The 17576-nt window shown below is 34.4% G+C and overlaps 1 protein-coding gene across 2 annotated transcripts in view; it reads left to right on the top strand.

The window, feature by feature from the left end:
* The window catches only part of LOC110108125 (protein LIKE COV 1), a 47192-nt gene that overhangs the window by 22136 nt on the left and 7480 nt on the right, over positions 1-17576 (top strand). For both annotated transcript variants that reach the window (XM_020838638.2, XM_020838639.2), the window contains exon 2: positions 8757-8809. In XM_020838638.2, the coding sequence (XP_020694297.1) occupies positions 8757-8809 (53 nt within the window). The remainder of the gene's footprint in view (positions 1-8756; positions 8810-17576) is intronic.

A 17576-nucleotide genomic window follows, 5' to 3' on the forward strand; every position in this document is an offset into this window, starting at 1 on the left:
TTAAATGTGAGAAACAGTACAAGGATAAGTTCTCATTCTAATTTAATCAAAGAAGTTATCCATTGATGGTGGAGCCTTTCAAACATCATCCAGGTCGATTACTGATAATACACCTGTTGGGTAGAGCTGCAGGTCTACTTGTTAAGGAGAAGCCTATCCTCAATATATTTCTGACACCAAGTGTTCGTGCATACGCTTAATCGTTGCCTAGGAAGCAATATTGTGTCGACTAACAATCACGAGCAACAAAATACCTACAATGAAATGTCATTGGATACAGTGGTATGCGGCAGATGCATGTTGTAGTTAGAAATTTTTTATAATTCACTCCATGAGACTCTCTATGTTCAATTGACTTCTCTAAATCTTGAGATGCTCTGTAGTTGCTGGAATCGGTTTGCCTCGTTATCAGGATGTTGAGAAGATTTAAAAAAATAAAAATGCTCTTCAAGCTTATGGTGATCAGTGACAATGACGTTATAGGGAAGAATTATGTTGGAAAGGCTATTATATAAGGAGAAGCTTTTATGATGAATTTATGATATGGATGAGATCGAAATACATCATAATTCACAGATCAATTTATGAATGTTGAGAAGTAGCTGTACTGATAGTCCTATTTACATCTCTTATGAAGACTCGGGATTCAAACTTGCCAAAGTTAAAAGAATTATATATAGACATGAGAGGAAAGCACTTCATGAAGACTCAAGCTTCTGGGATGTTATTTATGCTATTCTAGAGATAGGTGGAGCAAAAAGTAATAACATTTATATTGCTTGGCTCACTAACCTCACTAAATCCCAGGTAAATTTCAACATTTTTCATTATTAATTCACAATTTGTTATTTAATAATTTAAACATTTTTTCTTTATTTCATTTTAATATTTTTTAAAGATATTCAACTAAAGAATGACTTCAAGATGATTCTCAAAGAGTTTCTCCACAAAAAGATTTAGAAATTTCAAATATGAGGAAGACATATTTGAAGTGTTATTTTTCAAATGAGGAGAGAAGTGTCAATACTAAGCTTGCTAATTTTTTTGGTTATTTAGAAGATTTTGGTGACCAAGAGTCATTGTGTGATAGGTGGAGAATTGATCCGAAAATGTGGTGGATTATACATGGAGCTTTAGCATCTCTACTTCAAACATTCGCCATAAAATTGCCTGGCCAAGTTTCATCCTCATCTTGCTGTGAAAGAAATTGGAGCACATACTCGCTCATCCAATCAATGAAGAGAAATAAAATTACTCCTCAACGGGCTGAAGATTATCCGAAAATGTGGTGGATTATACATGGAGCTTTAGCATCTCTACTTCAAACATTCGCCATAAAATTGCCTGGCCAAGTTTCATCCTCATCTTGCTGTGAAAGAAATTGGAGCACATACTCGCTCATCCAATCAATGAAGAGAAATAAAATTACTCCTCAACGGGCTGAAGATTTTGTTTTGTTGACCTCTACCGCCATTAAAGTAAAATGAATTGAGATAGAGGCGTAGATGCATACCTGCTCAAACACAACTGAAATTTCGCTCAAATACAGCCAAAATCCCACAAATTCCCTGAAATCTAGCTGAAATCCTGTAGATCGGCGCCGTTCCAGTCACTTCTCCGTTCCAGTCACTTCTCAATAAGGTCTGCTCAAATCCTGCGACCGTTGTTCAAAACGATGCTACACCTCGTCATTAAATAGGAGAGGAAGAGACCCCCATTCGGATGCTCTCTCTCCCACGACGCTCTCTGGCTCACTTCCCCACTTGACCGAAGCTCCCGTCGCTGCATCCGAACTCACGGAAGATCTCCGACCCCAAAGCCGACTCCTTCTCCCTTCCTCTCTGTCCGAACCAGATCTCCTTCCCGATCCCGTCACCTCTGCCCTGATCCCGACCTCACGCAAGCCTCTTGACTTCTCCGGAGAGAGAGAGAGAGAGAGAGAGAGAGAGAGAGAGAGAGAGAGAGAGAGAGAGAGAGAGAAGCCTTCCCCTAACTTGCCGACCAAGCTTCTTCCTTAGATCTCCACCTTAGCTGGAGCCCTAGATCGACCTACCTCCATCCGCTCCATCGACGACACTTCCTTTCACGTCGGATCAAAAGTCCGGCATTTTGATTGCAGGAAGCAACGGGAGCTCGCTGTGAAGAAGCCTCCCTTGCCTTTTCTTTGCCCGATCGGAAGCCACAATAGGAGCTCACTTGTCGTGAAGGAGGCTCTCTCCCTCACGCATGCTTCTTCGGCCAAGTTACCTAAAATGGAGAGTCTAACTCTTTGTTGCTTAAAACTGAGAGTTAAACTCTCTGTTTAGCAAGATTATGCTTAATCATATTTATATTTTGATTCATAATTAATTTTAAATTAAATATAATTAATTATATATTAATTATAAAATTATGAATTAAATATAATTAATTATATGTCAAATATAATTAATTACATATAATTTGTAATTAATTATGAATTAAATATGCTATGCCTCGATCCACGTGTGAACACCAACAACCCCGCGAAGGTATGAATTTTCCTAAACTTAGATTCTCGTTATTGAAGTTAACGGCGGACCAAAAAACTGCTTATACATGCCTTTATTACGCGTGGTGGGATGAGACCCCGGTCCGATGCCTACGACGAGGCGGACAATTACCTAAACCCTACTTCAATGTTCGTGGTGGACCGGAAAACCGCCTATACACGCCTTTATTGCGCGTGGTGGGATGGGACCCCGGTGCGGCACCTACAGCGAGGCGGGGTCACTCATAAGTACCCCGAGCGGGGGGAAAGCAAATTGTCTCTTTTAAACAGGTACCGTCAAAGACCCCATACACGCCTTTATTGCGCGTGGTGGGAAGAAAGTTCACGACCACGGTGTCCTCGTTCAAGGACACCTATCATATACGCCTTTATTGTCCGTGGTGGGAAATGCCCAGTTTTCTCGTAGTTTTCCCCTAAACGGGGGAGACGTTGAGAGGCTGCCGGAATTTCGGGTGAAAACGAGATCGTACCTGGACTCATTTGAACTCAAAAAGACATTAATGAACTAAGTGCAAACTTGAATAAAAGGCTTAATTCAAACTCAAAATCAAACTTGGATAAATGATGAAGGACTTGTGTAAGAATTGAGTTGGACTCAAGCTGAACTGAACTCGAACTGAAGTGACCAAGGTGAACTTTGACATTGAACTCAAACTTGTGGATATAGAACTTGGCCAAAGAACTTGGACTATAGGAAACTCAAACGAGTGAAGAAGACTTTGGTTTGGATTCAATCTGAACTTGAAAGAAGAATGACTCAAGATTGTGACTTGGGACAATCATAAAGAACTTGACTTGAAAATGATATCAAAAATTTAATGGAATCTCAAGTTGAATACAAAATGCTAACAAAAGAAATCTAAATCATTCATATATTATGCAAGTTGAAGGACTCAAATAGACATCAATGGAGGAACTTTAAAGAATGGGATTTGGAGGATAATCAATGTTCCTATGGAATTATCATTCTAATGAGAATGTTAATTAAAGAGGACAATCCATCCAAATCTCATTCAAGAAAGCAAGGACTCATACAAAAATTCATTTCAAGCTTTGAAATGGAATTTATATGAGCAATAACGAGCAACTTGTAGTGATGATCTTGATTGGAATGAAAAGATGGAGGAATTTGATACCAAGATCATCATACAAATTGCAAGTTATCTTTGAAAATAAAGAACTTCCAAGTATGACTTGTTTACAAGAAATCAGATGATTGTGAAAAGCAAGGCTTGATTTGGAAGCCATGATATGAGGGCTTTGGACCCTTAAGTTGATGAGTGCATAACAAGGTCAAAAGTGTAAGATCCTGAAGGACAAGGTTCTAGATCTTTAAACCAACAACGCCAACAAGCAAGTAGAAGATTCATGGCATGCAAAAGTTCATCATACACACAGCAGTTGACCTACAAGTTAGAGAGATAATGATAAGAGCCTTGTAATGCATACAGTGGTCCTATTTACAAGCAAGTGGGGGTAGATGTATTGCAAATATAATAAATGTTCTGCAAATACAGGAGACTCATTATACACGCAGATATTCTCTACAAATAAGGCACTACATGACGACAACAAATGCAAATTCCTACGGACTCTTACAAAAGACCCTTCATATACACTAGACGTCATTTACAAGTACAATGTCAAAAGATTATAGCAAAAGCAAACTTTTATGAGTTGTTATAGGAAACTCGTTGTGTATACAACATGCTATCTATTAGTGAATACCAAAGAAGTACAGTAGATGTCAGCATCTACAAGCAAAAATAAGAGATTAGTTAGTGCACTACGATCTACTTGTATAAAGCAAATAGTGCATGACAGTCCACCTGTACAAAGCAGCGAATAACTCTATTCAGAACCTGCTACGCCACGCCTCCGGATCCACAACATTCATGCAAACTGACATAAGACATTTATAAATTCTTTCAAAGTACCCCCGCACGTGCACCGTAATTTGTATACACATAGGTACACTAAAAGGAGTAAAACCAATCATAACACCCGCATAGGCCCCGACGAGTGTGTTATTGGTACACACGTAACGTCTAGGGATGCTGCGCGGGTTATTAAATTTGAACCCGAGGATGTTGCGCGGGTCAATAAGTGAATTCAAGTTCAAGCCTGATCCTCCTATGCAGGCAAGCGGGAGTTGACAAGTCTCGAACACTTAAATAAGTATTCGGTCGCGAGGTCGACTGAGATACTTATTTTATATATTCATATTAGGCCTTCAATGCCTATAATCAAGAGAATTCACTGATAAAGGGATGAAGCCTACGAAACCGGATCCCCTATCATCAAATTGATAGGGTCGACAAGGTTCAAGCTTTCAACAGAAATAATCCCCAACACCTCGATGATGGCCGTGTTGAATGCTTATCTCAACCGGAGGGGTTCACAAATACTTTCAATTTCTTTCCAAAAGTCCATTCCAAATATTTTTAAATGCTATCACAAATTCCACAAAAATTCAAAAAAATATCAAAATCCCAAAAATCCAAAAAAATATTTAAAATTAAAATCCAACCATAAATAATTTAAAGAAAAATTCATCCACCCTATGCAGCAGTTTGGCGACGTGGACAAATTAAAATTTACTTCAGCTCACAAAGAGCTAATGCCTAGTCGAAAATATCACTAAGATCCATTCTGAAATAATCTCCTGCCAGTAAGGACGTGGTACATGTCCTCTAACTGGTGGTTTGCCGCCAAATGGCACCGCAGGATAAACGGTTATTGACTCGGGGCCCTCTGAACCGAGTGGTTTTGCCGCCAAATGCACAACGAAATACCAGTTTGGGCCAGAGCCAATACGCTCATCATTGGTATCAAATCCTTGAGATTGAATCAATATGGTATCGATCGAATAGGGCACAAAAACCCTCTGTTAGCATAAGGGTGGATTCAAATTTGTCCCCTTAGACAAATATTCACCCCAGGTCTACAAGGTACCCTTGGATGAAGCAAACCCATGGCCTGCCGACAGGATCCTTTCTGTCAGGTTGGGTCGACTACCTCTCTGGACTAAGTGTAGACCAGGACCACGATGGCCGGGACACGGAACCATGGGATCTTGATCGGGTCCATCATCATTCCCCACCATCCCGCTTTAAGTGTTAGATTGTTTGAAATTTTTTTTAAATATCAAACCTTTCAAACTCCAAACTTTCAATCAATTTTCAATAAAATTCCCAAACCTATGCTGCGACTATTATCAGACAACACTATTTCTACGTATCTGATTGACGACTAGCCTTAATCGAAAGTTCTCTCTCATTAGTGGGAGGGGTAATTAACTATAGGGACTTGCGCTATAGGAAACTAGAACTCAGATCTTAAAGTCCTCGCAAAATGAGGGCGAAATTTCTAGGTAGTGTCTTATCTACAAACTCTTTGCCTTCCAAAATTTATTCATGGAACCTATTCCGTTAAAACTCCATCGCCGAAGAAAAAGCCAATCATGTGCGGGCGGAGGCGGGGCCGATTTCGGAGGCCACAAGTTTATGTGCATACAAACCTTCGGCTTCTCTCAAGAAAATTTCAACTTATATGGAAGGGAACAACAGGATGAGGGGATTGTTGCTGGAGATGGATTTGAATCTCTTGAGGATATGGAAATATTAGAAATTACTAATTCTGTCACTTGATGAGCCTGAATTAGAAGCTATGATATTTATTGAAGATGATATAGAAACTCAAAGACAAACCACTGAAGAAGCTAATCCTATCATTCCTTCTATTAAATAGTTGAAATTTCATGTGCTGGACAATTTACCTTCTTATTTTTGTTGTTGTACTAGACATTTAAATATTTAATGCTTTTATTTCAATTTTTTTTGTCATTTCAAATATTACACCTTGATTACTTTCTTAATTTTTATGTATTATTTATATATTATAATACCGTATCCGCGCTGTATCCGTATCCTGCATTTTTAAGAATAGGCGTGTCTCGTATCCGTATCGTGTCGTATCCGTATCGCCGTATCCGTATCGGTGCAACATAGGCGATAAGAAATTATCGTGGAGTCTTGTAGTAAATTTTATATAACTACAATAGATTGATGATGTTGTGTCATTTATAGATCCGTTTGTTGGGTAGCCAAAAAGCCTTTCATATTTTCAGTTGAGTGTAATAGAAATGAGAATACTAAAATAGATTTGTGACAAAACTAGAAAGGATAAATTAATGAATGATTAGATTAAAGGAATAATTGGAGTGACATTTATTGAAGATAAGTTTTAATTAAAAATAAAATTATGTGGTTTGGATGCATGATGAAATGTTGAAAATGTACTTATTAGACTTGTTGATTAAATTATTGTTAGAGAAATAAGAAGGAGAAGGCTTAGACCTAAGGTTATATGAAGGGAAGTTGTTCAAAATTATTTGCTAAGATTATGCTTAACATCTGGCAACACTCAACATGAAATAATGGAAAATGAGGATTCTCCAAGTAGTTGGGAAAACACTAATAATCATAATAAATTAATTATATTAAGAGATTGACAAAAACTATTGGTTATCATAATGGATGTGATCTGCTTAATGTGATTGATTTGCGAATCCAATCATTCAATTAAAAGTGTCAAAAAATTCCTTTTATTTTAATCAACTGTAACTTTATGAAACTACAACTTGATTATCTATGTTGTAAATGTGAATATTGAGCGGCAAAAAGTGAAAGAATTAGAAAATATAGATACTATAAGAGTGGTGGAAAGAGTAATTATTGAAGAGAAGATAGTGAAAAAATAAACTCTAGTGGTTTGAACATTGACAACAAAAGATAATAGATGCACCACATATGCAAATATAATTGATGTCAAAAGTTGCTGAAGGAAAAGAGGTTGGTCATAGGTAACTACTTCAACTATGGTCAATTTGGCCTTCCCCTCTTCCTTTCTAGACCATTAATGCCAACTAGCTATATCATATGCCTCCTGCATTTTGACATGAATTGATTATTTTAGGATTGTTCTAGTATCTTCCTCCTACAAGATACCATATGATATGTAAAGAGCATTGATGTAACATCTATGGAAGAAAGACTAGAAAATCTTGTCGGAATTTTAGAGAAGTTAAATGTGTTATCTTCTAGCTATGAAAGACGTGTGAAAGTTATGCATTCATTCTTGTGCCCATATGCATATTGATTTTTCACAAGGTTTTGAAAATCGGATTGGACATGGAATAAAAAAAAAGTGGAGTTTCACGGTTCAATGGTTTAATCGGGTTGAATCGAGGGACATAATACATAGAAAATTTATTTAAATCTAATATACATTATTTAATAATTAAAATTTTAAAAGTGTATACATAACAACCTTGATCAAAGCTGGTGAACAAGCTCGCTTAAGATTCAACATAAAGCTCGTTAAGAAAAGCTGGTGAACAAGCTCTATTAAGGTTCAACATAAAGGTAGTTAAGAAACTCGATTAACCATTAATATGAATATAAGTATATGCATGTTATAAATATAACTATATGAATATTAAATAGATTTAAAAATTAAAAATTTATAATATAAATGTATAAATATAAATATGAGTTTTAATAAAAATAATATTAATATAATATAGAATATTTATTATATAAAAAATTTATGTTTTTAACTTTTATAAATATCCAATATTCATTATAGCTGCTCGCATTCATAACCTAGCCTAATTTCATAGCCTATTTCTCATCTATGATTCACATAGTTTTTTAATCCCACATCATAAGGGAGTTTTAAGCAGTTATCTTTAGATTGTGTAAAACACAAGCCACTAGTAAAAAATCAAGCTTTGTGAGGTGGCAGCTATGTATTTTTATTGAGTTCGCTTTCAAATCTTATAAACGAATATTTAAAATGTAAAAAAAAAATTATAAAACAAAAATGTACTATTAAAAATTTTATTAAAAAAATATTTTGTAGAACCGGCCAGTTCATCAAAATTAGGTCCGTTTCATCAACATTAGGACCGATTCGACGGTTTCTATCGATCTAGCGGTTCAAACCGGTTTGAGCTGATACAACATAAATCCGGTTTTCAAAACCGATCAAATCAGCAACTTGATCGATTCACGGTCAAAATAGCCGATTCAGTTTGGTTTTCAAAACATTGATGCTACAAGAATGAAGAATTTGTGATTCAGTTTATTCTTTTTCTTCTTTTGGTTACTGTAAAATGTTCATAGAATTTACTGCACCACTGAGTTATAATCTTACTATGCAGGCATTTTATAAAGTGTTCCGTAGCTGGGCTTCAAAAAAGTTCATGACAGGATGGTAAGCTTATTTTCTTTTTAAATTTTATCTTTCTGCTCTAAACTTATTACTAAGTGAACAGTGTTATCATATCATCTTTAGTCACTTATTTTTCATGGTATTTTTGGTTTTGTAAAGACGTTGTAGAAAGTAGAAGCTTTTGTACTCAGTAAGTGAATGGCAGGCAAACTACCATCAGGATAAGTATTCACTGTCCTTACTCTAATGAAGATACATTTAATTCTTCCAATATCTTCATATACTTTTCTACTTTTGTGCTTTCAAGGATTATTGATACAAAGCATCCATAAATGCATACAAAGACAGTATATTCAGGATAACAACGGCATTAATGTTTGCACGATTTATTTATCATTTCTATTTCTTTGATCAAAGTTTTTTCTATAAAGAGGGAGTGAGTATTTGCTGCTGTAATCCAGACAGAATGGACTAGAAAGACAACGGGCTTTGAATTAGATGGTTTTAGGCTTATTTAATATAAATGTATTTGGCTTATCTAACACTTGAACTTATTCCATTTTGAAGCATTTCTCTACTGGTTCCATAATTCTGTTTTTTGTTTGAGGCATGTCCTTTAAAGTAATCTTTCCATGTGCTGCAGCATTGAAAGGTGATGGCAACGAGTGCCCATAAAGTAATATAAAAGAAATATTTGAAACTTTTATCAGAAGTAGTATAACTTGATGAGCTGGACAATACATAAAATCAAAGGGCGTTTGTTTAATAAATCTTGGTGTATTAGTTAACACCAAAATAATTTTGATATATTGTAGAATCTTGTTACTGCTGACTTTTTTGGTTAGGATTAAATGTTCAAATATTCAAATGCTTCAGTTTGAAACCTTATTATCTCTCTTTGTGTGCCTGAATTTTTGCGTGAGTTCAAGCGTGTCATAGATGTTGTTAATTATGTACACTGAAGTGCCATGGACAATTCATCATTTGAAACTGGCCTTAGGCATTGATCCGGTATAGCTAGTGGGTGATTGCTGATCATTTATATTTGGCAATTCCATGATATTTGTTATATTTAAAAGTAGTAAGATATTGAAAGAAATATTTTCTGTAGTAAAATATATGATGTTGGAGATATAATTTGCTTATGTTAACCAATTATTATTATTTGAAATGAGATTAAAGCTTATGCTTGATATCGAAGTCCTCTGATAAAGTTTTTATTTTAATTGTAAAATCCTTTTCAACACGTGTTTTCAAATGCTAGGTTGTGTGAATTTGAGAAACACGGTTAGCCCTGCCTCCTACTTATCTTGTTTAATAAAGTCTCTAACTTTCCTAAGGTCAGGAACAGATTTGATCCAGATTTATTCTTATCTGCATGATGATTTGAATCACCAGTGCATAGTTGGACTGCCATGCCAGACTGCCCATTTTTTCAAAATTCAAACTATGTTATGGAGTTAGCTTGTCATGCATATATGCTAATATAATGGGCATAATTATTTTATTCTGATATTCCAAAATCTGACACAACAATAAGTATTTGAATCGGGTGAGCATGAATTACTATAGCTATAATTAGTGAAATACCATATTTCACACCATAGTTACCTACAATAACATGAATCAGCATCATCATCCAAATCATAGTTTCTACTAGCAAAGCTTTCTTGTTGAAACTTGTATTTGTTCCAAATGGTAATAGTAGTAAATGGGAACTACTCAATGTTTGTTTATTCAGGAGGCTTTGGACATTCAAAAATTTCAGAAGCAATATAAAATCTATTAAGGGCAACAACACAAATCCACCAATGTTTCTCCATCTTTTAAGCATCACCAAGATGGTCTTGAATATTAAAAGCCCTTTAATTTGGATTATTCAAAAGCATTAGAGGATGAGGAGTTTAAATTGCATGATATGAAAATAAAGAGGGGTTTGTACTTATAATAATCCACACACTGAATCATAGGTCCCCTTCCTTGTGGTGTTTGTTATGAATTTTTTTCCTAATTGCAAGAAGAACCTCTATACAAGTTATCCTAGGTTTAGGAGTTTGTTTTGCTTTTTAAATTTAAATATTTGGCATATCTTTTTCTTATAAATACTAGCATGTATTAAGTTTTTATTATCATGAATGAAATTAAATTCATTACCCTACAAAAAATTGTCCTCTCTCAAGTGTCTGACCACACCCCTATCTATCATAGCTCTTTAGCTTTCTCTGTCCTCTCTATAACCTAGAGGAATGAGAAAGGGTAATAATTTTTTAATTGCCGGAGTAATTGGAATTACTAGTAGAAAAGAAGAATATTAGGTGGCGAGAAGAAAGGGGTAGGAAGCTTCAAAAGAACATTGAAGCATGAAAGAAGTAATTGAGGATTCATCAAGGAGAAGAGGTAAATGTTAGTAGTAAGAATAAGATGTATTTTAATTTTATTTTTCTACTTTCAGATTCATCTTTAGAATATTCTTCTCTCTTAAATGACACTCATTTTGTAACAGTATTAATCCTAATATCCTCAGTCAACTTCCAAGTTATTGGCACTACTCAAATGTCATATCTAGCATTATATGAGTTAATTCCATCAAAACTAGCCTTCATGTTAGAATAATCAAGCCACCCTTTCATTTAAGATTGAGAGGAGGTGCCACCATTATAATTCCTCTTAGTTTGGAATCACTTTCAATATTTAGACCATACACCTTGGAAAAAGATGATAAATTTAACACTGACAACCTAGGAGCCAAATCATTTAACTTACTAGTATAGAAGAAATTTCCATTGAGCCAAGGAGGCCCTTAAAGTATGTTAAATAAGGTAGGCACCAATATAATAGAGTAAATGGTTGTCCGAAGGGCATTTGCACTTCAAAAATTGGAAAATATTATAATGACTAGTTATGGATCCCATGACAAGAGAGTAATATTTGATGAGCGTAAGGGGATTGGGTGAGGCTATTTGACCATAAGGGAGAGGAGTAAAAATCCATGCTTTTATAACAAAATTGAACTTTCATTCAAATTGGATTTGAGGTTTGAAACCTCCTTATACAAAGATGTCATTGATGATGCAAGGAAATTGGATAATTAGGAGAAATTATCTGAAATTTTTTCTACATATAAAATTTAGCATATATAGAAAGTCTTTTTTGTTTAGTTAAAGATTTCCTTACATAAATGAATGCGGTAGAAAGGAGATTTCAAAACCATGATTTGTTAAGGATTATGTAGTCCGTTAAAGGGCTAGTGAATAATCAATTCTATCTTATTAACCACAAAGGTGATAAGTTGATATGATGGAATTCATTAAGACTAGAAGAAGAGCAAATTTTGTAGACATGTTTCATGAAGTAAACAAGCCATTGCCCTTAGATCTCTTTAGAAGAGAGATCAGTTTCTTAAAATTAATGACAATGTTATTAGAATAACTTTTGCACTTGATGAAGCTATTTTTGTAAGGAGCATTTTAGAAGCAAGCTCCAAATACATTACTGTTGAGCTAAGGAACCTAACCAGCCACAACAATAAAGGAGGAGAGCTTCTTCAACAAATAACAAAACAACAGATGAGCGAAAAGGAGGGAAGGACCTTATTGCGCCAATAGAAATAGAGGATGAGCATAAAATGACCCATTACAAAAGCAAAGAAAGAGATAAGTTCTTTAGACCAAACATTAAATAAAATCTAGTTTTATTGTTGCAATGGTACACTAAGGAAGTAAGAAGAAATTCATATTTGGAGCTTTGGAGAAAAAGTTTGGTGATTTAACACAAGAAAATAAGTTTAGATTATTTTACTATGAATTTCACTTTTATTTTATTTAATGAGGATATATAGTTTTATTAGATTTAGTTTTTATAATATGGATTAATTCTCCTTTCCAATAAATTTAAGTATAAATGTGAATTATTTGTTAGGATTATATTTTAGATAGGATAAAATTTAATATTTTTATAAAGGATAGAAACATATCATCAAATATTTTATTGATTGAAAATATGGTTCAATATAAGTTAAAATAATTACGCATGAGGCCATTTATAGTTATAGGGAGTTAGCGAATATTTAGTTTAAAGAATGCCACAGTGGATTATAAATTATCACCTCTACCTTGAGAAACGGGTTATATACAAAGCCAAATAGATTTATTGCTTGCATTTGGATCATTACTGAATGATTTGAAATCAATGATCTCTCTTTTATCTCTCCTAACTTTTGGATTTTAGCTTTTCCTGTCTTTCTCTCACTCTTTCCCCATATCATTTAGTTCTATTACCAGATGTCAATTTGGTACTTTAGCCAAAACTCATTTCTACTTCCATGGTCTCACATAACTATGCCCTTTGTCTCATTTTCTTTTGAGGTTCTCATGTATGGATAATTCTCGATGCTTTTGACAAGAAATGTTTTTTGTCTTGATTACCTTCATCGACTTTGCAAGTTTTTGATTTTCACTTCTAAGTCTTTTTCCCATGTTGTATTCTTCCCTAAACACAACTTCAACCTATTATGATTCTCACCTCCATCTAATCCAATCGAAGATTGCAACATTATAAAACCATTTTCTTTTAAGATCGTGATCCACGATTGCTGTAGGTTATCACGATCTCACTTGCAATCCTCTTACATCACATTTGCAGGCTTCAAATGCGCTTATCCCTCAAGCTAATGTATTTTGGTCTTGTGAAAACTCTATCTGAACCATCAGTTTCGATGTGAAGCCGCTATTCTTTCTGGTTTGATTTCAATGCAGGTTCTTCTTATATAACTCCACCTAGTTGTATAAAAAGTTTTGTTCGTGGCCGCTCCTGGTTTGTTCACTGCTCATGTGATTAGTTTGCTAAGTTTTATAATCTGTAAACCCTTACGTTAGTCATTTTGCCACCTTTGCATGCATGTCTCAAAGCTTCCACATCCACTTCTGCTTCTTCAATTGCTGACTCTTTATCTCCGTATTTTCCTTAAATCACAATTCTGTCTCTTGAAACTTGAAGCATCGGAGTGTTCATGATATCAGTTTATCAGTTAACCCTCAACAGAGTGCCTTAAGTCTTCATTGTTATCCCTATCTTGTGAATGTTGTAAAACCGATTACTCTTTTTGATTCCAAGAATCTAGCAAACCTGTCACCATGTGTGACCAAGTTGATGGCATCCCCTCATATTATGATGGTAGATCTCAACCTAATCTATCTCGCAATTGCCACCTTTCTGCTTAGCTAGAGTTCTCATGCCTCTTAAAATATTTTTTATAATATCCTGTTATTCTTGTATATACTTGTTATCGGTCATTGAATTTGTTCAAAATTTCCCATTATTTGCTTCATGGATTGTTTCTGCTACCACTTTGGACCACTTTCAACCGCATCAGGCCATCCCAAACTGATTCACATCCATACCCCTTTGACTTTATCTATTTTGGAGATAATAACAATAAAGCACTTTTTGAGTTCCAGAAAGAGGAAATACAAAAGTTAAAAAAATTATTGATATCACTTAAAACAAGTTCTATAGTATGTATTTGTTCTCTTACATTATATGATATTATCTTTTTTTCTCATGCTTTTATAATACCAAAAATGCCCAATCTCAACTCTTAGATTAGCGATTCAGGAGTTACATATCATATGGCAAGCTCTTCGCATAAATTTATTTCATATAGTCCTTATTCTTACAATAAAAAATAACTTTTGTTGATGGATCCTTGATGATTGTTGCTGGCTAAGGAGAAATTCTTATAAATAAATCCCTCACACTTTTAAATGTCCTCTACATACCTAAATTATTCAACTTATTATCTATCCAAAAGTTGATTATAGACTTATAATATTGTGTTTTATTCTAGCCCTCACATCTTGTATTTCAAGAACAAGGCATAAGGAGGATGATTGGACCTATTAAAGAAAGATTGGTTTTATCACCTTGAGGAATCTAATATCCAAGGAAGCTTTAAACTACCTATTATATTATCTTTCTATTTGGAAACCTTTAAATTCAATAAAGAAAGGATATGACTCCTTTTTTTCATTATTCTCATAACTATATTTTCTTTATTATTCAAAATTATTATATTGAAAGTTTTCATCATAATATTTATAAATTTACAAAACACTTGCATATCAATTATTCAATAAATAACTCAAACTCACAAGCCTTTTCCTCTCGTTGACAGTGAGATCTGTGGACCATCTTTTACACCTAATAAGGCTTAAATTGCACAATGTGATATTTATGCATTTTTCATCCATGAAGCGAAATGTAAGCCTCAAAATAAAAAAAAAAGTGTAAGATGAAAATGAATCTTAAAATTAATTTCTTTGTATAATAATCAAATAATATATTAAATGATGACATATTAACATTCTATTAAACTATAAAGTAACAAATTGACATATATATGAACAAAAAATTGCACAAGATATAAGATGACAAGTAATAAATTGCATGAAATGGAATTAACATGTAAATATCACTATTGTAAAATAACATAAAATATAAGATTTGTTTAAAAATATAATATAACATCAAGTTCAATTCTATGTTCTTTCTTTCCTAGTTCCCTACTCATCAATATTTAATTTCTAAAAAAAAAAAGTAATAGTAGAATATCTTAAAAGTCATTTGCACTATCATCATTGGGGGCATCTTCATTTAACTCGTCATAATTATTCTCCTTTGCCTCATCGTATGTGGAGTCTAATATCTAATATGTCTACTCTCCTAACCAGGTCATCAGAAGGCCTACATTTTATTTGGCCAAACCATCTAAGACGACTCTCTTTAATCTTATCTTCCAATGGAGCTACTCCAACCTTTTCACGTATATAGTCGTTTCGCATTCTATCTCTAAGAGTGACACCACTCATCCACCTGAGCATCCTCATCTCTACAACACTTAATTTTATACTTGTCTTTTAATGGCCAACATTCATAAAGTTTTGTGGGTCTTACTACCATCTTATAGAGTTTTCCCTTAAATTTGAGGGGTGCTTTTCTATCACATGACAGGCATGATGCATTCCTCCACTTCAACCATCCAACTTGAATTATACTAATAATGTCCCCATCAATTTCACCATTATTTTGAACAATAGACGATATATCTAAAACTTGTACTCTTATTAATGACTTGATCGGCCGAAGTCACAGTACCCCCACTATATTTATTACTACTAAAATTACACTCTATGTATTTGATTTTAGATCTACTCAAACAAAAACTTTTAGACTCTAAGGCTAACCTCCATAGTTCAAGTTTATCTTCAACTCTCTCAAGTCTTATCAACAAAAAGAATATATTCAGTAAAAAGCGTACACTATAGTACATCTTCTTACAAATGTCTAGTAAAAACATCCATGACTAGAGCAAAAAGATATGGGCTTAAACCTGATCTTTTGATATAATCCAATTGAAATAAGTAAATATTTGGTCAAACCACTTTGTGTTTGAACCAAGGTTGTGAAAATCATACCAGACAATGAACTGGAAGGAGAGGTTTACGGTTCGACCAATTCGACCGGTTCAATCAGGTCGAACTTGATGATGCAATAAATACTAATTTTATTAAAAATAAAAAAAAACTTACCTAATAATGATGATATGATACCAAATATGTGATAAAAATTAAACAAAATTAAAAACTACAATGCATAAAACTCACATAACTAATTAAAAGGGCATAACTAATAAGGAGAAAGCATTAATGGATTTAAAATGAAAACAATATGTTGACCCATAATTGTATAGCTGAGAAAATGATCGGACCCAAATGCTCATTCCACCTCAGCCACGATCAAACCCACTCAAAGGAATCGCCAACGACCTCACAAACTGTCACTCCTCATGACTCAAAATAGGAAACTCCTTTTATTCAATTTACACGCACTCAGAGCCGAAGGAAAGAAATACAGAGACAGGAAATCGAAGCCATACTGGTGCTCTCGTTGGTTTCTCATTCTGCCGAAGCCCACCGACGTTCTTCCGATCTCCTGCTCTTACAACTCCGACATCTCCAAGCGACCTCTCCTCTTTCGACGCCCATCATTGACGCTGCCGACGACCGTTGCCGTGCACATCAAGCAGCCGATCTCTCTATCCCGATCCAACCTCCTCACACAAGCAAGATGGTCAAAGCTTTCAGCAACTCTTCTTCGAACCCACCGGCCGACCTGCCTCCGGCCTGACGAAACGCCGGCCAGTCTGTCTCCGACCGACGCCCCCTCCATCTCCGACTCTAGACACCAAAGCCGTCGTGCCCTAGGTCCACTTGATCTACTCATTTGCTTCGGCTAAGCCCCACCAACTCCGGCCGACCCTTCGTCGACCAAGGACACCGGCAGCCGCCTGACCCGCCGTCGACCTAGCCACCGACTCCCTCGCCTCCATGTGTGGCTTCCTCTGACGCTTGCCCGATCGAGCTTCTCTCCCTCCCTCTGTTATGAATTATATTAATATATTATAATATATTATATATTTTATATAGTATATTATATAAATATATATTATAATATGATTATTATATATATATATATATATATAATATTATACATTACATGTTATTTTTCAATATAAACAAATAATGAGATAATATAATTAAATTATTAGATATTTATAAATATATTTTAAAAAATATTAAAAGTTAATTATTTAATTATATTTATATAATTATGTAATATTTTGATTTTATCAAGTGATGATATATAATTAAAGATATGTGATAAGAAAATAATCTTATTATTATACAATATCAAGTGACAACTTTTATTATTTCTTTTTAAAACAGTTTTTTAATAAAAAATTAAAAAACTG

The sequence above is a fragment of the Dendrobium catenatum genome, unplaced genomic scaffold (assembly GCF_001605985.2).
Source record: "Dendrobium catenatum unplaced genomic scaffold, ASM160598v2 fragScaff_scaffold_261, whole genome shotgun sequence".
NCBI lineage: Eukaryota > Viridiplantae > Streptophyta > Magnoliopsida > Asparagales > Orchidaceae > Dendrobium > Dendrobium catenatum.